Raw genomic sequence first — 21,255 nt, forward strand, 5'->3', positions numbered from 1 at the left:
AGAGTGGACTGTCAAAACAGAGGTATTTAAAAAATATGACACACGTTTAGTCATGTTGTAACGCTTTAACCAGAAGGGCCTGAATAGTTGTAGCCAAGTGTAAGCAAAGTCTCACGTATCTGATATTCCACAGTGGTTATTTATTATCAGTGTCGTCGATCACTTTGAAAAAAACACGCAAAATTGTGTCAAAATTCCGGTATTGGTTAGTATAGGCCTACTCATAAACACAGTCGGTTATGTATAAAACGCCTGTGACAGTGTGACATTTCTGAATACTAGTGTTAGACCTATCCAAAAACTTCTCTTTATTTGCATCTTTATTATTTTTATAAATTTTTGCTACTTTTTCAATTTAATTCAAAGATTGAAATCAAGCTTCCTTGTGTTGTATAAACTCTTAACAACAAAATTACCCCATTGTAAAAATGCAATGAGTAAGCAAACATTTAGGTGAGATAAATGTAATAAGAACATTTTCTAAAAAAATGTAAAACAAAATCTATACCATTATCGCAAATATTCTTGAATTGCGATTAATCGTAAAGCCCTAGTGTGGATGAGAACTTTTTGAAAACGCTAGTGTGGACGGAGAGCATTTTGAAACTCGAAACTCGGCTCAAAGATCATCATGCAACCCTGTGCCTAACAGTGTATACAACAATACGAGCGACAGAGACGAGCGTAGCTCATTTAAATCCATTGCAGGAGGGCTGTGTGTGTTTGCTTACATTGGCTGGGTAACACAATACTGTGTACTGGAGGAAGTGTGCACACCGGACTTTAAAGAGATTAAAAAAATTTCTTTGGGCCATTAGGTTAGGTAACCAGTTAGGTAAGATCACTGTCAGATTTACTAATGTACCCTTACCGAACGTTGACCGAACTTCAAGAAGACACACCTAACCGCAAGTACCAAACCACTCAGTCCTAAACCAATGCACTTACACTCACTCGTGGTATATTGTTTAGGCAAGATCAAGATCATCAATGCTGATACCAACAGGACACCCAGACTAATAATCATCCACTTTGAAATGTGGACGGGTCTAAGCGAAGGAAGGAAACAATCATTGGAGGCGAGAGTCTGCAAAAAGAAGAAGATTCAGTTCAAGCAACACTTCTCGAAGATCGATCGCAAAGCTTGTGATAAGTTGTGGCCCAAAGTGCAAAAAGCCAAATGATTTTAATAATTTTTTCCACTCACTTTTCTCTGCTCTACTGAGTGTTTGATCTCTGGAATCTTCTTTGTTCTGTCCTGGATCATCTACATACAGAGAAAAACACAGACACATTTATTACTGAATTTAGCGTTCAATCTTCTGACAAAACAATTCTTATTTGAATAATAAATGTTAGACCCCATGAATTAAATTGCTTTTATACATATGGCTTTTAGTCCATGTCTGTCAGCTTTGAAGGTAACATATTGCATTCTCAAAAATTGACTATTTACTTTTAGCTGATTTAGGATTCATTTCACAGTGTGTTTAAAGTGTTTTGATTGTATCTCTTTACCTTCTACTGTGACTGAGAGTCAATGTTTAGATATTATTAATTATTATATTTTGAACTATGCTGTATACAGTAGCTGTGTTTTGCGGTGTATTTGTTGTCAAACTCAAAAATAAGTTTATTTTTAATTATTTTAAAAAGCCATTACTTTTTGAAAAAGTTAATAATTGTATTTTATTGACAAAATTTTTGAGTTTGTCTTGTAACTTTTTTTTGATCAGATAACATTTTAATCTGTCATATGGTCATGTGGCATGTTGTCACATTTCACTTCCATTCTTTCGGGGTAAAGCTAGAAAAAAATATAATGAAACAAAACCACATAATTGTACTAGGCGTGTGAAATTAATGTGGTAAAAAATAAATTGTCTGAACCCCAAGTGGATTTACAGAAACTGAGAAAGTCAAAAAGTGTTGGGTTGTTTCCCGCTCTCCTCTATCAGTTCTAGAATTGAACACTTGTCTTTATTTACATGAACCAAGAACCTCAACATTTCACAAGTAATTCAACATTTCACAAGTAATTCAATGTTAACAGCTGGAGAGAAGAGAGAGAAAATGGCTTCAGAAATTTTTGTAGAAACACTGGAAAGTTTGTAAATTTTGCATTTTGTAGAATTTGACCATATAATATGAAAGCATATTATGTAAAATTTCATAGTAGATTTGACAAGCAAAGTATTAATGTAAGACAAAAGAAATATATAGATGTGTAACAAATTAGCCATTTACATGTATATATAACACACAAATATTTCATTATAGTTGAGGTTTATAGTATAGGCCTGAATATACATTTATTTTCCGCTTGTATCACATATTCGTTTTCTTAATAGTTGTAAGTTAAAACTTCTTGATTTGTGGTCAGTGAAAATATATTTTTTTGTTTTTATTTACATATTCTAAAAACAGCACATCCATAGTGTTACAGAGGAGGCTCCCGTACCGCCTCCTCCGCACCACCGGAGAGATCCGTCTCCGGAATATTAAGTCCTTCTTACCGAACTCAAATTCCCATCATGCCTCTCACCTGGGACTGATTGAGCAACACCTGCACCTCATTCACACACACACATAAAAGCTTCCACACATCACTTCTCTGCGAAGTCTTGATCTGCCCTCGCCATCATTTCTGAGCGTTTATTCCTGTTTTTTCTTTGTACTCTGACCTTGGACTGTTTATCCTGTTTCTGATTGTTCTCTGCCCGCCCCGACTTGGGTTGTTTATTGGACCTTGCTTCTTGCCGCCTGCCTCGACTTCTGCCTGTTATCTGGTTTGTCTCTGCATTTTCTCCATTGCCCGGTTTGCTATTGATTATTCCCGCCTGTTTGACGATTCTAATAAAAAAATGCACATGGATCCCACTGAGTCTGGTGCTTCATCACACATAGTTAATCCTTTGAGATTTTATGTTATTTTGTTAGTTTCATCTGACAGGAGTGATGATCAGTGGGTTTGAGTTTTTACCTTCATCATTAAACCCTGGGCTGAAAAATGGATAGAGTTTCTCAGTGAAAGTCTGATCAGTGAAAGAGTAGATATGAGATCTGGACTCCACGTCATAAAAAGAGACCAGACCCTCCTCATAATCCACAAACACACCAACCTTCTCAGGTTTCACTCTCAGAGATAAAGAGACAGGTGGATAATCACAAGCTAAATATTCATTCTCATCCTCAGAATCACAGTCCAGAATCCCTTCTTACGCTGGTTTCACACTGCAGGCGTTAGCAAGGGCGCCGAAACTATCGTGGCACTGCTGCTCCTGCTACTCGCTGCCGCGCCACCTCTGAGTGCAGTGTGAGTGCTCTAATCTGTTAACCTGGGCGCCGAAAAAAATATGCGCTGCTTGCGCTCTGCTAACGCGTGCATTGTGATACCGGCGTTAGGAATCAGCCTGATCTCCTCCTCCCTGTTAATGGATTCTCTGATCACTCCTAAATCCCACTCAGTCTTTCCCTTCACCTGCACCTCATAGTAAAATCTCCCTGAACTGAATCCCTGCTTTGCCAGAACACAAACCACATCAAATCTCTTTGGGTTTTCTGGGACATCCTGCTTAACGTCTCCATGACTGACTTGTTTTCCATCATCAGACAGGATGAGACGTGGATTCGCTGTATCAGGATCCAGAGTCACATCCACTGAGAGAGATCAGACATTATCAATCAACTTCAGAACAAACATTTTCAGATACAGTATATAATACAGATTATAAACAATGTATTGCAAGTGTATTAAAGAAAATGGTGTCAGTCACACTGTACAAACTTCAATCCTGTGAACACAGATGACTATATAATGATGAATTATTTATAGCAGTAATTTCAGGTTAACAGTGAGTTTCTCTCTACTGGCAGCATCAGTGACATGAGAACATTTCACTAATAAAACCAAGAGATACACTTTCCTCATTTTTAAGGAAACTTAAGCAGTTTTGAGGCTTGAATTGAATAGAAAACCGTGATGTAAAAACGTTTGGAGAAACTCACTGTCAAATACAATACAAGTCAAATTCAAACAGATCATTTCCGTTCACTAAAAATCACAAACTTCTGAGAGTCAACGAAAAAAGCACATTTCACAAAGAAAATATTAAATTCATTGTGTCATACATTAAATAATTTAGGAGATTTTACATTATTATTCAGGTAGATTTTATTAAAGAAATCAAGCCTTAAAAACTACTCAAACATATCATGTGTAATATTTTTACTATCATTTTTTTAAAATAGCATGTAACAATTTTTTTACAGTGATTTGTATTAGTGTTTGTTCATGAATAGTTACATTATATCACTTGCATGTCTCTAAAGTAAGTTAAGTTATGTTATGATTATATTTTTCAAACAGTGTGATCTTTTGCAGACTGAGATAAAATAATTGTGGTGATCACCAACTTTTTATACAACCCATAATATTCCTTGAAAAACGTAATTTCTAAGTTAATAAAAATATATACACTGTATTTGATATTCACATACCAGTTTGACTGATTTTTTCATTTAGAGTCTCATCTAGAGTTTTCTTCAGTTCAGTCAGAGCTCTTTTCAGAGAGTTCACTTCAGAGTCAATCCTGATCTCAGTCCAGTTTTTGGTGTGTGGACGACTGTACAGGGATGAGCTCATCTATAGCAGGAGAGAGAGAAGACTGTTAAATATTATCATTATTTTAAAGCGGTACATTCAATATGTTTTACAACGGCGTTTTGGGTTCCTGAAAAATGCAAACATTTGAAAACGGGTTTCAAAATACATGTTTTTAAATACGGTCTCCGTGTAAACAATAAAAACGCGAATCTCTGAAGACGATGATGTCATGCACATGCGTATTACGTGTTCAGTCAATAGTGTTTCATCGCCATCTACTGGCCTGGCAGCAGAATAAAGGGCTTTTAGTCGTTTTCGCGGATCAGTGTGAATGGGGATCGTTTTGATAATGGTGTCGTCTGTATGCGAAAACTCAAAGGACAAACTTCTCCATTTAAACTTAAACTTTGGGTAAACGTACTCTCAAGCACAAGAAACACATGCAGGCATCCGTCTCCACACCCCACAGAGTGAATATGTGGGAAAGCTTCTTTCACTCTTGTCTTTCCTTCACAAGTTATTCCTTCCCTTCACCCATTCTTCCTTTCACTCAGTTCAATCAGAATTATTACATGAAAAATACAAAGTTCTGTCAATGCAAGTGAATAGACCAACAGCTACAAGTTAGAGAGTTTAGAAATACTTTGCTTACGGTGGAGGGAGTGCCCATTACCAGGGTCTTTGATGCAAATTAAAAACGGAATTACTATTTAAATAATGGCAAGCATGGACAGCCTATTAAATATTATTAGTCATAACCTCTGCTCTGACTAATAATCAGACTGGCGAGTTTATGACGTAGAGATTCACGTTAACGGCCGGTGTGAGACTCTGAACAACACTGGAATCCGAATGAACAAGTACAATCTAAAGTAAAGAGTTAAACAGAATACAATATCTAGATAAATATAAATTACCAATAATCCATTGGCATTCCAACCTAAATTCAAGGTCGAGATAAAATTGAGTCAGATAAAAATGTAATTGAAATTAAATCACTTTGCGCACTGAAAAGACAGAACACACAGAAAACCTTCAGCCACACCATTGGACACCGTCGTTGGGTCAATTTGGTGGACCTTAAAGAACAGAGTGTTTGTCCTGTAATATTGTACATATTGATTGAGACAGATGTTCACAGACCTGTATGAGATGGAGATGATCTTCAGTCTGTGAGAGCTGCTCCAGCTCAGTGTTTCTCCTCTTCAGCTCAGTGATTTCCTGATGCAGCTCTTTAATGAGATCTTCAGCCTGTTTCTCTGCTGCTTTCTGCTGTTCCTCCATCATCTTCAGCAGATCAGACTGACGTCTCTCAATGGAGCGGATCAGATCAGTGAAGATCTCAACACTGGAGGATTTCTCTTCCTCTGTGTTTCTCTGATGAACGAGAACAGTTTTGTTTGTTAATCTATTCCATATTCACATATTATTTAAAGGGATAGTTAACCCCAAAATGAAAATGATATCATCTTTAATTAACCTTATGTCACTTAAAATGTGTGATTTTTCAGTGTAACACAAAATAATGTTTTGCATGCTGCTCTTGAGGACTAGCTGTCGAAGAACTCCAATATAACTCAATACAACAGTTCCCCTTCAGGGACTACCGCTGCGTGAAATCGCAGTGGGAACGCCCTCAGCGTGACGCGTCTGAAGCATGAATGAAATCAGTCAATGGAGAGAATGAGCGTACGGCGAGTGACGTCATCGACCAGGAAGCTATAAATATCCCCTGAGTACACAACACGCCAGCTTTTAGTTACTTCAGCAGCTCTGTGTGTGTCTGAATCTGTCGATTGTGTTTGTCTGTTTTGTCAGGAGTTTTCACTATATATATTTTATATAAAAAAACCAATATGAGCGAGCAGTATAAGAAGTGTGTTCCCCCCTGTACTCGGCACATCACGGGTGGGGATTCACACGAGCTAAGTGTGGCTTGTTTGGGAGTGCAGCAATGCCCAGTCGGCTCTCGAGGGAGTCGATTGTCAGCATTGCGAGCGTTTTCCCTTGAGAACTCTGCGCTCGCGGCGATCGCTCTTCGAGGAGAGTGATTTGCTGCGAGCTCCCCGAGGCTCGGGTCCCGCTTCTGTTGAGGCAGAGCGGCGGCGCTTGTCTTGGGGCTCGCAGATGGATCTCGCTGGCGACGTTGAGACGGGCTCCGCCCTATCTCAGCTATCTCCGACGAGATCTAGTGCCTCTCACCCGGCTCTGGAAGCACGCGCTGCGGCGGTTACTTCTGCCCGGGTGGAGGCACATGATGATGTTGAATTGAGATTTTCCAGTTCTGAGGAGCTGGATGTCGAAAGTTTATTATCAGAGAAAACTAGTTTATCACATTATACTGCAAATGAAGAAGGTTTGATGGATGTATTATCTCGGGCTGTTGAAAAGCTAAAAAATAAATAAATAAATAACAGTATCGAGTGGCCAGCTGATAGACAGGTTTCTAGAATTAAAAGCAATCTAGATGATAGATTTCTGTCTGCACGACCTCAACCTTCTAGCCGGTGCTTACCGTTCTTCCCAGATCTTCATGCTGAGTTTTCAAAGACCTGGGTTAGACCGGTTTCAAGCAGAATTTACACAAATCAGTCCAATGCTTATGGTAACATTGTTGGTGCTAAATCTGCTGGTTATGTGACGATACTGTAGGCGGAGGAGACGCTTGCGAGCTATCTCTCTCCTGCTTCATCGTCTTCACTTAAAGCACCGGCTCTTCCACCAAAAAATAAATAAATAAATAAATATATATACCTCTGTGCTGGTGGGGAAGGCTTACTCGGTGGCTCGGCAGGCGGCTGCATGTTTGCATACGATGACTTTTATGCAGGCTTTTCAGGCCGACCTGCTCAAAGGAAATCTGAGGGGGGTCCCCGCCGAGAGAGACTTGCGTTCACCTCCCTTAAGGGTGCCCTGTCTCTCCCGGCGCCCTCAGGGGCCCGTCCTACTAACCCTGCCGAAACAGGGCGTAGAAGGGTCTGGCGAGTGCTTTCCCGAGGGACGCTCGCCGCCTCTAAGGAGGGTTCTAGTGTGTTCAGACCAGTCGTTCCCTGCCGTTGCGCCGTTACAGGGCACTGTGTCTGTCACGCAGAATGTTCAACCAGAGCAAAGTCTTTCGTCGAGTTCGTCTTCAAAAAGAGCACAGCAGAAGCGGAGTGTCACGTCTCGTGCCCCCCTGCAGAGAAACTGGAGGGACGAGGCGGGGTGCTCTCCGGCGCGGCCTTCTCGGGGCAGGACTGATCTGAGGACAGTCATTGTCGCCAGAAAGGCCGCGTCGAAAAAGTCCTGACGGGCTGAACGTCAGGACTCTGAGGGTGGTCCCCATCGGGAAAAACTTGAGTTCACCGCACAAAAACACGGTGCCCTGTCTTTCTCGATGCCCTCAGGGGTCTGTTCTACTAACCCTGCCTATACAGGGCGTAGAGAGACTCGGCGAGCGATTTCCCGAGGGACGCTCGCCCCCTCCAAGGAGGGTTGTGGAGTGCTCAGACCAGCTGTTTCCTGCCAGTATGTTACAGGGCGCTGTGTCTGTCACTCGGGATGTTCATCCGGAGGCCAGCCTCGAGAGGCTGGTTCCCTTAGTAGAGTTCCTGGCGGAATGGGTCCCCCACCCAGCAAGGAGTTAGGATACTACTTCATCGAAAAAAAAAAAATCCTGACGTGCTGAACGTCAGGGTTCTGAGGGTGGTCCCTATCGTGAAAGACCTGAGTTCACTGCACAAGAACACGGTGCCCTGTCTTTTCCGATGCCCTCAGTGGTCTGCTCTACTAACCCTGCCTTCACAGGGCGTAGAGAGACTTGGCGAGCGATTTCCCGAGGGACGCTCGCCCCCTCCGAGGAGGGTTGTGGAGTGCCCAGACCAGCTGTTCCCTGCCAGTACGTTACAGGGCGCTGTGTCTGTCACTGGGGATGTTCAAATCAGATCCGAGGACTGGTTTGTCATGATAGATCTAAAGGACGTTTACTTCCATGTATCTATCCTCCCTCAACACAGGAAGTTCCTGAGGTTCGCTTTCGGGGGCGAAGCGTACCAATATCGGATTCTTCCGTTCGGCCTAGCACTGTCACCCCGAACATTCACGAAGTGTACGGATGCTGCTATAGCCCCGTTGAGGTTACAGGGCATCCGCTTTCTGTACTATATAGACGATTGCTTGATTCTAGCTCAATCGGAACAACAGGCGGTTCGGCACCGAGATGTCGTTCTTGCTCATATCAAGTGACTGGGGCTGAGGCTCAACGCCAAAAAGAGTGTTCTTTCTCCATTACAGAGAACCACTTTTCTAGGTGTAGTGTGGGATTCAACGACGATGCAGGCACGATTGTCACCTGCTCGTATTGCTTTGATTCTCGCTGCAGTAGATCAGGTCAAGCTAGGCCAGTCATCCACTGTAAAACAGTTCCAGAGACTGCTAGGTCTCATGGCAGCTGCGTCCAACGTGATACTTCTTGGCCTCTTGCACATGAGACTGTTACAGTGGTGGCTCAGGACCAAGGGATTCTCCCCGAGGGGAAATCCGCTTCGCATGATCGTGAGTTTGCGACGGTGTCATCACGCCCTGATCATGTGGAAAGATCCTTGGTTTCTGTCCCAAGGCCCTGTGTTAGGAGCTCCTTGTCGTCGCGTTATGCTAATGACAGATGCCTCTCTCACGGGTGGGCTCAGGGTCTGTGGGAGGACCATCATCGTCTGTGGCACTTAAACTGCCTAGAGATGTTGGCGGTGTTTCAGGCTCTGAAACACCTCTTCCCAGACCTAAGGGGCCACCATGTTCTTGTCCAGACAGACAACACATCGGTGGTTTCTTATATCAACCATCAGGGGGGTTTGCGTTCTCGCCCGCTTTACAAACTGGCACGTCAGATCCTTCTATGGTCCCAGGGGAAAATTCTTTCTCTGAGAGCTTTTATCTCCCGGGGTATTTAAATCAGGGGGCAGACATCCTGTTAAGACAGGGGCCGAGGCCCGGGGAATGGAGTCTTCACCCCGAGGTGGTGGAACTCCTATGGAAACATTTCGGTCTTGCCGAGGTAGACCTATTTGCTTCTCGAGAAACATCACACTGCCCGCTGTGGTTCTCTCTCAGCCATCCAGCCCCGCTGGGGTTGGATGCGATGGTACATCCGTGGCCGAGGTCACGCTTGTACGCTTTTCCCCCGATCGCTCTGCTCCCAGGAGTTCTGGAGAGGGTTCGCCGGGACGGGCTCAGTCTCCTGCTAATAGCCCCGTTCTGGTCGGCCCGGGTATGGTTTGCGGACCTAGTGTCTCTCCTCAACGGCTCTCCCCTAGAGATACCGATCAGGAGAGATCTGCTCTCTCAGGCGAGTGGGTCGATCTTTCACCCCCGTCTAGAGCTATGGAGGCTGTGGGCTTGGCCTCTGAGGGGGCCCAGCTCATAGATTCTGGTCTCTCGGCTGAGGTCGTTGAGACCATCCTCCGATCCAGAGCTCCCTCCACGAGGAAGTTATATGCCGCGAGGTGGAAACTTTTCACCTCTTGGTGTGGAGAGCGCCAGCAGGACCCAGTTAACTGCCCGGTTGGTACAGTCCTGGATTTCCTGCAGGACCGTCTCTCCACAGGGTTATCCCACTCCACACTGAAGGTGTATGTGGCGGCCTTAGCTGCTTACCACACCCCTTCAAGTGGAGGTTCCCTCGGGAAACACCCGCTTATGTCTCGCTTCCTTCGTGTCACCTTGAGGCTGAGGCCTGCAGTTCGCACAAGGGTACCAGCTTGGGATCTGGCCGTCATCTTAGAAGGTCTCTCCCTTGCTCCTTTCGAGCCCATCGAGGAAGTTTCGGAAAAGTTTCTTACTCTAAAGACTATCCTTCTTCTCGCTATCTCATCTCTAAAAAGAATTGGAGATATTCAAGCACTTTCGGTGGCTCCCTCGTGCCTGGAATTTGCTCCTGGTTGGTTAAGGCCTTTCTCTTTCCGAGACCAGGTTATGTTCCTAAGGTTCCAACTGTTTCAGTTAGACCTATAGTTCTGCAGGTTTTCTGTCCTCCGCCTTTTCTGACGTCAGACCAGGAGAAAATTAATTTGCTGTGCCCAGTTTGGGTTTTGATGCTTACGTCCACAGAGCTGCCCTGTGGAGGAGATCGGAACAAATGTTCGTCTGTTTGGGTCACCTAAGAAAGGGTGTCCTGCATCTAGAAAAAGGATGAGCAAGTGGGTGGTCGAGGCCATCCCACTTGCTTATGGTTCGGCCCATCAGCATTCACTTTGGCTGTAAGGGCTCATTCCACCCGGAGTATGGCTGCTTCTACAGCTCTTCTGTCAGGAGCTTCTCTTCAGGACGTTTGTGATGCGGCAGGCTGGTCCTCACCGCACACTTTCGTTAGATTTTATTCCCTCGATCTTAGCTCCACTCCCGGGGCTCAGGTTCTCTCGTCGGTTTGTGTCTCCTAATGACACACGACGGGGATTTGGTCGTATGGGGATGTGGGTATTGCGTTCCCACTGCGATTTCACGCAGCGGTAGTCCCTGAAGGGGAACGTCCCGGGTTACGTATGTAACCCTAGTTCCCCGAAGGGACGGACGCTGCGTGTCCTGCCATACTCTCGGCATCCCCTTGGGTCGCTGCTTCAGTAACTTTTAAGCTGGCGTGTTGTGTACTCAGCGGATATTTATAGCTTCCTGGTCGATGACGTCACTCGCCGTACGCTCATTCTCTCCATTGACTGATTTCATTCATGCTTCAGACGCGTCACGCTGAGGGCGTTCCCACTGCGATTTCACGCAGCGTCCGTCCCTTCGGGGAACTAGGGTTACATACGTAACCCGGGACGATTTGTGCTCTATAGGAAAAAATCATATGTGTTTGGAGCAACATGTCACCGTTAAATTCTGTTAGTGTCTGTTTTCATGGATTCTCAGTTTGCTTTCATTCGTCACGTGTTCCTTGTTCTCATTTTCCGCCACTCATCAGTTGGACATTAACACTAATCATTACAGCTGTTTGTCTTTTAGTTAATCATCTCTGTATATTTCAGTTCCTTCCTTGGTTCTGTTCATTTGTCGGTTATTATTTGTGCACAGCACACTGTCTCACATATTGGCTGTTTATTTAGAGTATCAAATTAAATCATATGTTATTGAATCATCGTCTTCTAAGCATTACACATGAGGGTTACTAGATGATTGTATAACTCACAATTTAATTCAATGCTTTTATTAATTAAATTTAAATATTGTGATGCATACCATTTTTTTTAACAGTTTTTTTTTTTTTGCCAGGATAGTTAGAGTGTGAACAGAAAGTGAAATGGGAGAGGGGGATCGGAAAAGACCATGAGTCAGGATATGAACTCGAGTTGATCGAAGCACAAACCTTTCTCAGCTCTACTGAGTGCTGGATCTCTTGAATCTTCTTCATTCTGTCCTGGATCATCTGATGAACGTCTATCTGTGTCTGAACCAGCTGATTCTACATACAGAGAAAAACAGACATGTATCACTGAATATAGCTTTCCATCTTCTTACAGTCTTATTTGAATTTCTCTTTTTAAACCGTTTAAAGACCATTTGAATTCAAAATTAAGAAAAAAAAAGGGACAGGTTCTTCAACATGTCAAAACACAGGAAAGACATCTGCATTTCACAGCGTGTTTAAAGTGCTTTGTTTGTAACTCTTACCTTCTTCTCTCGACTCTCCTCCTCTATAGGAACAGTGTTGTGAGTCCTGTGTTCTCCTTCAGTGCAGGACAGACAAACACACGTCTGATCATCTCTACAGAAAAGCTCCAGAGGTCTCTCGTGTTTCTGGCATATATAATCCTCCAGATTTTCCACAGCGTTGATCAGTGTGTGTTTCTTTAGACGTGGGACTCTGTGATGAGGCTCCAGATGAGTCTCACAGTAAGAGCTTTGACACATCAGGCAGGTCGTCACAGCTTTCTGCTTTCTTTCATCACAGAAGTCACAGAACACCTCAGATTCTCCTGGATTGAGCTTCTCCTTAAAGTGTTGTACAACCTCTCTGAGTGTTGTATTAATCTTGAGATCAGGTCTTTTGCTGAATTTTTCGTTACAGAGTGGACAGAAGCAGGTCTGTGTGTTCGTCCAGCACTTGATCAAGCAGGTTCTGCAGAAGTTGTGTCCACATGGAGTGGTGACTGGATCAGTGAACACTTCCAGACAGATGGAGCACTGGAGCTCCTCATTTAGAGATGGACCACTGGAAGATGCCATGGCTGAAAAGATAAGTAATGTTAATATATCTTAATAATACATTTTTATTTGAAGGCGCCTTTCTCGGCACTCAAGGACACCGTACAGGGATACATAAGACATTTAAAAGCACCAGAAATAAATAGAATAACATTTTAAAAAAAAAACAGAAAGAGGCAGAGCAGTTGACATCAAGTGAAATATGCAGTTTTAAACAGATGTTTTTTGAGTTGCAATTTTAAATGGGATAACGAATTGATGTTTCTGAGTTGGGGGGCTAACGAGTTCCAGAGACGGTGGTGAGACGGGCGGGGGGGACAGACAGGTGTATAGAGGAAGATGATCTAAGGGAGTGGGTAGGTGTTGGACCGACCCTGGAGGAGATCAGACAAATATGGGGGGGCGAGGTTGTGGATGGCCTTAAATGTTAACAGAAGGACTTTGGAATTGGATACGGAACTGGACCGGGAGCCAGTGAAGCTGTTGGAGAACTGGAGTGATGTGGTGAATTGAGGGGGTTCGAGTTAGTGCTGGGCGGTATACCGGATCATACCGAAAACCGGTGTATATTTTTGTTATGATATCAATTTTTAATATACCGCCATACCGATGTATTTAATTACACAACGTTCGGACCGAACATTGCGCCGCGCGACACTGTTTCAGACGGACCCTTTACAATGTTGCACTTCTAAGCAGCGACTGCGAGGCGAGGGTAAACAGCAGTGCTCTGGTGTTACGTTACAGGGAAGATGGATGCTGCAGAACTATGGCGTTATTTTCCTGTCACATGTCGAGAGCGCATTATTGTAGCGCGAAAATACATTAATATAATGCGCAAGCGCGAATCTCTCTGCTCGCACGCGTAATATAATGTGCCGCGCTCTCAGATACACGCTGCTCTTGTTAGAATAGGTCTATTTTCTCTGGGCTCGCTCAGAGAATCCTGCACTTAAAACGTCTTCAGTGCAATCGCGAATCTCTCCTCTTCCCCAGCTAACAATTTTAGGTTATAAGAACGTTTTCATAACGTTCCCATTAAGTTATAAAAATGTTATTTCTGAATGTTGTAGGAACATTCAAAACGTCAGTTTTTTTAGACGTTGTGTTAACGTTATTTCTTGGTTATAAGAACTTTATTCAAAACTTTTTAAGAACGTTCAATTCTCCCGTTATATAAACGTTGTATTAACGTTCTTGCTTGGTTATAAGAACATCATTCAAACATCATTAGAACGTTCAATTCTCCCGTTATATAAACGTTGTATTAACGTTATTTCCTGGTTATAAGAACGTTATTAGAACATTAAGAAATAACAATTTTATGTTATTCTGGGCACTATTCTATTCTACAATATTCACTAACGACAGTAAAATAGACCATCCTAAGTCAATTTAATGCAGTAATTCCTCTCTCAACCAGTAGAAAATGCTTTGAACACCTGATTATGCATGGAAAAAAAAGAAAACGGCATAATTTTGAAAAAAAAACGTGATATACATTTTTGGTCAAACGGCCCAGCACTAGTTCGAGTTATGATGCGGGCAGCTGAATTCTGGACCAGTTGAAGTTTATGAAGAGATTTGTGAGGGAGGCCGAAAAGGAGAGAGTTGCAGTAGTCCAAACGGGAAGTGACAAGACTGTGGACAAGGACGGCGGCACTGTGGGGGGTAAGGGAGGGGCGGAAGCGATTAATGTTTCGTACATGGAAGTAGGCAGACCAGGTAATGTTATTGATGCGGGGCTGAAAAGATAATGTGCTGTCAAGGATGACACCAGACTCCTAACCTAGGGGAGGGTGAAACGGAGGAGTTATCAATAGTGAGAAAATCTGTTGGTTTTGGATAAAGTGGATTTAGTGCCAATGAGGAGAACCTCAGTTTTATTACTGTTTAATTTGAGGAAATTTTGGGTAAACCAGGTTTTTCTTTCCGAGATACAGTCAGTAAGAGAGGTGGGCGGGAGAGTGGACAAGGGTTTGGTCGAGAGGTTGAGCTGGGTGTCATCAGCATAACAGTGGAATTGAATGTTAAATTTGCGGAAGATATTGTCCAGGGGAAGGAGATAAATGATGAAAAGTAGGGGCCCCAGGACTGAGCCCTGGGGCACACCGGAAGTGACGGCAGAGGAACTGGATTTAAACGACTTAAATTGAATGAACTGAGTGCGGCCAGAGAAATAAGATGTGAACCAGTCTAACAGAGTGTGAGTGATGCCGATGGAAGATAATCTGTTGAGGAGGACGGTGTGACAGAAGGTATCAAAGGCTGCACTCAAGTCGAGGAGGATGAGGATGGTAAGGAGTCCAGAATCAGCTGCCATGAGGAGGTCGTTGGTGATTTTGATAAGTGCTGTTTCAGTGCTATGAAGTGGACGGAAACCGGACTGGAACTGTTCATACAGGTTATTGCAGGATAGATGAAAATGTAGTTGAGAAGCAACTGTTTTTTCAAGGATTTTGGAAATTAATGGTAAATTGGATATAGGAAGGGGTTCTTGCAAAAAAAAAATATATATATATATATAGATGCTTAAGTAGTAAGCTTTGGGAGAAAAATGAATATAATAATCTCTATCCCCACTCTCTCTTTCTCTACCTCACTCTCCTTCTCTCTTCCTCTCTAAATGCCCACAAAATCTGACTGAGCATTCCATTCCAATATTTTTTGTTGCTGTGCACTTTACTACCTGTGGTCCTTTAAGTGTATTAGAAAAACTGATGGCTGACTGACTCAAAACATTATTTTGGCTATAGCCTTTTTTGTTCCAGTTTTTAGTTTAATGTAGTCTAAAGCTAAATTTAAAGACTCAGATGTTCTGTATTTTATCTTTTTTTATTTTATATTCTACAGGAAAGTTGTATTTGTCAAGCCCTAAGTGTCACAGGCCGGCTCATAGCCTGTGGCAAAATGAGGGGGCACAAACAACAGAGGAGGGGCCATGACACCCCCCTCCTTAAAATGAGGGTCCCACCCTCAACCCAAAATTTGGCCCAACATATTTAAATCAATACAAAGTGCCCCAAGAACAAATATATATACCATTCCCGGCTCCTAGCAGTCACCCCGCATCCCCTGACTGACTGTCCGCCCCTCCAACTCTGCAACCCTGGTACCTGGGAAGCAATTTAAGAGAAAAGAGGCGCCGACAGCTAGCAGCGGTCAGCAGAGAAAAGATACAAACTAGGTTAAAGGAGCACGGGACAGGGCATCAGCAATGATATTATCCTTACCACTAATGTGTCTAATATCAAGGTTGAATGATTGCAAGAACAAAGCCCAACGCATCAGGCGCTGGTTGGGATTTTGCAGGGACTTCAGAAAAATTAGTGGGTTGTGGTCAGTGAACACAGTTAAAGGGGTCAAACCGGAACCAACATAGACTTCGAAGTGCTGTAGAGCCCAAATGAGTCCTAAAGCCTCCTTTTCAATTACAGAATAATTTTGCTGATACTTATTAAATTTCCGGGAGAAGAAACTGACTGGACACTCAACATTATCATCATTTTCCTGGAGAAGCACAGCCCCAGCACCAATTTGACTGGCGTCTACCTGCAATTTGAAAGGTTTTCCAAAATTTGGTGCTGCCAACACGGGTACCAAACACAAAAGAGCCTTAACTGCATCAAATGCCTCTTGACATTTGGTGGACCAGATAAATTCAGCCTTGTCATTCAACAGATTGGTCAGTGGGGACACTACTACCAAAACGTTTTTACAGAACGAACGGTAGTACCCCGCCATTCCCAGGAAGCGCATCAGTTCTTACTTTGTAGAGGGCTGTGGGAACTGCTTCACAGCCTGAACCTTGGCTTCCACGGGACAAACAAAACCCTGACCAACAACCTTGCCTAGGTATGTGACTGTAGCTTTGGCAAACTCACACTTTGCCAAATTGATAGTCAACCTGGCCGACACCAGTCTTTCAAACAGGACTTGCACTCTCCGGACATGCTCCTCCCAGGAGTCTGAGTAGACGACCACGTCGTCCAAATACACGGCACACCCTTCCAGACCTGAGACCACCCGATTCATCAGTCTCTGGAAGGTGGCTGGAGCATTCCGCAAGCCGAAAGGCATCACTGTATAAGAGAACAAACCAGATGGCGTTATAAAGGCAGCAATGTCACGTGCTCTTTTGGTGAGGGGTACTTGCCAATATCCCTTTAAGAGATCAAATTTGCTAACATACTTTGCTGACCCAACTTGATCAATACAGTCCTCCATCCTAGGAAGAGGGTAAAGGTCTGCTTTAGTAACATTGTTTAGTTTTCTATAATCAGTGCAGGGTCTGAAAGTGGAATCAGACTTCTTAACCAGAAGGCAGGGTGAAGCCCAATTTGAACAACATGGCTCAGCAATACCATTGTCCAACATATACTGCACCTTTGTTTCCAATTGCAGTCTCTTCTCCTCAGATACACGATAAAATCTCTGTTTGATAGGCTTAGCATCTCCGATGTCTATGTCATGCTCAATTAAGTGGGTTTGCGATGGGGTGTCAGAAAACAAAACAGGGTAGTTTCTAATAAGAGCTACTAATTCATCACGTTTCTCAGAGTCTATATGATCTACCAAAACCCCAAGGTTTTCCAAAGTCTGGGAGTTTTTCAGCCGACCCTGTAAAACCTCCTCTGCAACCATAACTTCCTCCTCTTCTTCCCCCTCCACAAAATTAAAGCCACAAGATGCAGTGACTGGAGCAGCAGTCAACGCTGACCTCACTGCTGGAGTGCCTTCAACTTTGCTTAGATCACGGGAATGATAACATTTTAACAAGTTCACATGGCACAATTTAGAAGACTTCCTATGACCAGGGGTTTCAATAAGATAGTTCAAATCTGACACTTTGCGCAAAACCGTAAAAGGACCACAGTATTTTGCCTGAAAAGGTGAACTTACAAGAGGAAAAAGAGCGAGTACACGATCACCGGGACTAAACTCACGCAGCTCAGCCTGTCTGTCATATCAGTTTCATTTTCTTTTGAGAACATTCTAGCTTTTCTTTCGCCAGTTCACCAGCCCTATACAACTTCAGCCTAAAACGGTTCACATAGTCAATAAGGTTTCGAGGTGGTTCCTCAGGCAAACAACCATCTTGCAGCACTGCTAAAGGCCCACGTACCTTATGACCTGCACTACTTCACGAGCAGCTAGTAGCAGCCAAGGTAACCCCTCCTCCCAATCTGCAGCCAGTTCTGTACAGTAAGCACGAAGCAAGGATTTAAAAGTTTGATGAAAACGTTCCAAAGCTCCCTGGCTCTGGGCATGGAACGCAGTAGACTTGTTATGTTTAACTTTAAGGTGCTTGAGAACCTGAGCAAATAAGTGGGAGGTAAAGTTAGACCCCTGATCTGACTGGATGATTTTTGGAATCCCAAATATTGAAATAAATTGAGTTAATGCTTTAACTACTGATTTTGAGGTTATGGTACGCAAGGAAAAAGCTGCCGGATATCTAGTTGCTTGACACATAACCGTTAATAAGTAGCTATGACCTGACTTGGACCGTGGTAAAGGCCCAACACAATCGATAATCAGATGCTCAAAAGGTTTCCCCACGGCTGGTATTGGATATAAAGGTGCTGGCTTTACCACCTGGTTTGGCTTGCTTGTACGCTGACACGTATGACAGGTTTTAATGAACTGAGCTACATCCCTCTTTAAACGTGGCCAGAAAAAATAACAGTATGCGATCATAAGTTTTACGAACACCCATATGACCTGCCACATCACCATGTGAAGTTTGCAACACTTTATTTCGCAAAGTAGTAGGTACAACCATTTGAAAAACTGGTTCTCCTAGACCCCGATCACAGTGTGGAACCCATTTCCTGACCAACACCCCATCAAGAAGAAAATAACACTGAGCACTATTTCTTACCACTGAATCAGGAACGACTTTATCAAAGAGATCGGCCAAAGTAGTATCGGCCTTTTGCTCAGCCATCAATGAATCTCTAGAACTAGTCAACTGTTCTGTCTGGAGTTTAACTGGCAACTCAAGACTTTCTGGCTTACTCTCAACTTCCTTCCGAGAGACAGAGCGGGTAATAGCACAAACTGGAAATACCTCAGGAGACACACTGCTGCAATCTGGAGATACACTTGCTGCAGGTTGCTTCTTAAAGATGTTTAGGTTGCCATCTGCCCACACCTTACTACCTGCCAAGTCATTCCCCAAAATCATGTGAACTCCCTCTACTGGCAACTGGGGTCTAACCCCAACAGCTACATCACCCTCTACCAGACCACATTTTAGGGTAACTTCATGTAAAGGAGAAGAGAATGGAACTAAACCCATGCCACGTACCATTACACAACTGCCAGTATCAGACTCCTTAGAGAATGGCAGAACAGATTCCAGTATAAAAGAATCTAAAGCTCCAGTATCTCTCAAGATCTTAACTGGAAAATGTTGGTTGCCATCTACCAGGGACACTACACCATCCGAAATAAAGGCTGAAAAATCACAGTGGGAAGACGGAGAACCAAACTTAACTAGTGGCTGAAAAAACTCACCTTGGTGGTGAGAGGCTGTAACAGGAGCTGCCATCACAGCAGGTTTACCTTGACCTGACTTTGATTTCAGAAGAGGACAATCTTTCTTCCAATGTCCTTCAACTAAACAGTAGCGACAGGTATTAGCATTAACTGTTGCTTTAGGTCCCCCAGAACCAAACTTCTGCTGAGGCCTTTGGAAAGAAGCACCAAAAAAAGGTGACCTACTATTCCTAAGAGGAAAATTATTTTTATGGTGCATGTCACTATTTGACTCAAAATGGCTTTTATGTGTTAGCCTGTACTCATCTGCAAGGACTGCTGCATCAATTGGAGACTTAACTTTACGTTAATTAATGTATTTAGCAACCTGGTCAGACACAGAATTTTTGAACTGTTCTAACACAATCAAGTTAGACAAACCCTCAAAAGTGCTAACTTCAGAAGCTGTACACCAACGATTAAATGCAGAAGTCAAATCACGAACAAACTCAGAATAGGTTTGTGAATCTAGCTTTTTCCTGTAACGGAAGCGTTGACGATATGCCTCCGGCACAAGCTCGTAGACCTTCAGAACTGCTGACTTAACTTTATCATAAACTTTACAGTCAGCTACACTTAGTGCTGAAAAAGCCTCACGTGCTTTACCTGTAAGTACACATTGCAACAACATAGTCCTATCCAAATCTGGCCAAGCTCTAGCTCCCGCAATACGCTCAAATAAAGTAAAGTATGTGTCTGGATCTGACTCATCAAATTTAGGCAACAATCGAAGATTCTGTGAAACATCAAACTGTGGTGGTCTTTCTTCTGGTCTATTAGCATTTTGCAATTGCGCTCTCTCTAACTGCATTTGCAACAGCTCCCTCTGCTGCTCAAAAGTTAATGAAGGGCTAGACTGAAAACTTGCACCCTCACTACTTCCTGACTGACCACAAAGAACACCTACTTCCCTAAGACCTTGCTTTAATACAGCTTTCACAGTCTCTTTAAGTTTTTTATCAACAATCTCAATCTGATAATGTTCCGCTATTTCAATTAACTGCTCCTTAGTACACAACTCTAAGGCTAACTCTGAAGGAACCTGAACGAAACTTCTCAAAGTGGAAGACATTTTCCTCAACCAATACAACCATTACAAATGCCCCAAAAATATGTTACACAACTCACCTGCTGCCAGTCTGGGTTTAAGGACAGGAGCCACACCCCACTATCCTCCAAAAACTACTAACTAACTGGCCCCTGGTCTTCGTGCAGTCACATGTGGTGGGGTTTTATGCACACAAAACCAGTGGAGTGGAAAAGACAACCAGAAACTGGCGGCCCCCCCCCCCCCATATCATCGGACGTGCTCCCGAGCCGATGTAGGGAAAAAGGGAAAGGGAAGCTCTACCCACGTTCACTGCCACCTAAAACAAAAACACCACGAGCCTCCTATTGACACTCGCTGATAAGCCTCAACAGGAGAGGACTCCCACCTGAACAATAACCCAGAAAAAGCACAGAGTGAACTGCTAAACAAATTTAGCTACAAAGCTAACTGAACAAAAATGGAACACATGGCTCTCAACGCTCTCTCCAAAAAATATTGGCCCAACCAAAGTATCCCCTCAAACAAAACATTGGAAAAACTACCAACCCAAGTTAACCACAAAACAATAGTCAAATAAGCCAAACTATAAATAAACAAACATATCAATGGTAAGACAAAGACAAACTAAACAAAACTTTAACTCAACTATAACAATGTTAGAGTAAACTAGAATACTAAAGTAAGACTAAAGTACAATTAACTTTAACTTAAGGACGAGCCCCCACTTGTCACAGGCCGGCTCATAGCCTGTGGCAAAAATGAGGGGACACAAACAACAGGTATAGGCCAATTCAAAAGGTTCTTTATTGTAAACCAAAAACTATTAACTTTAACCAAAGAAAAGGGAATGAGGTGTGAAAATGTCAATGTAGGGTGTATG

The 21,255-nt window shown here is 43.2% G+C and overlaps 1 protein-coding gene and 1 long non-coding RNA gene across 7 annotated transcripts in view; one reads left to right on the plus strand and one right to left on the minus strand.

Annotated features, from left to right (window-relative positions):
* Positions 1-21,255, plus strand: part of LOC143725560 (uncharacterized) — a 358,276-nt gene that overhangs the window by 214,042 nt on the left and 122,979 nt on the right. The window lies entirely within an intron of this gene.
* LOC143725518 (E3 ubiquitin-protein ligase TRIM39-like) overlaps positions 1-21,255 on the minus strand; it is a 34,097-nt gene that overhangs the window by 7,539 nt on the left and 5,303 nt on the right. For 3 of the 6 annotated variants that reach the window (XM_077217987.1, XM_077217991.1, XM_077217992.1), the window contains exons 2-8: positions 12,248-12,804; positions 11,943-12,038; positions 5,750-5,983; positions 4,501-4,645; positions 3,539-3,660; positions 1,208-1,267; positions 955-1,087 (exon numbers count right to left, since the gene is read on the minus strand). In XM_077217987.1, coding sequence (XP_077074102.1) covers positions 955-1,087; positions 1,208-1,267; positions 3,539-3,660; positions 4,501-4,645; positions 5,750-5,983; positions 11,943-12,038; positions 12,248-12,804 — 1,347 coding nt within the window. Of the gene's footprint in view, positions 1-948; positions 1,088-1,207; positions 1,268-3,538; positions 3,661-4,500; positions 4,646-5,749; positions 5,984-11,942; positions 12,039-12,247; positions 12,805-21,255 lie in introns of all 6 variants that reach the window. The other 3 variants (XM_077217989.1, XM_077217990.1, XM_077217993.1) reach the window with 2 other exon arrangements.

Source organism: Siphateles boraxobius, unplaced genomic scaffold, assembly GCF_051911475.1.
Source record: "Siphateles boraxobius isolate OS27281-9 unplaced genomic scaffold, OSU_SipBor_1 77, whole genome shotgun sequence".
Taxonomy (NCBI): domain Eukaryota; kingdom Metazoa; phylum Chordata; class Actinopteri; order Cypriniformes; family Leuciscidae; genus Siphateles; species Siphateles boraxobius.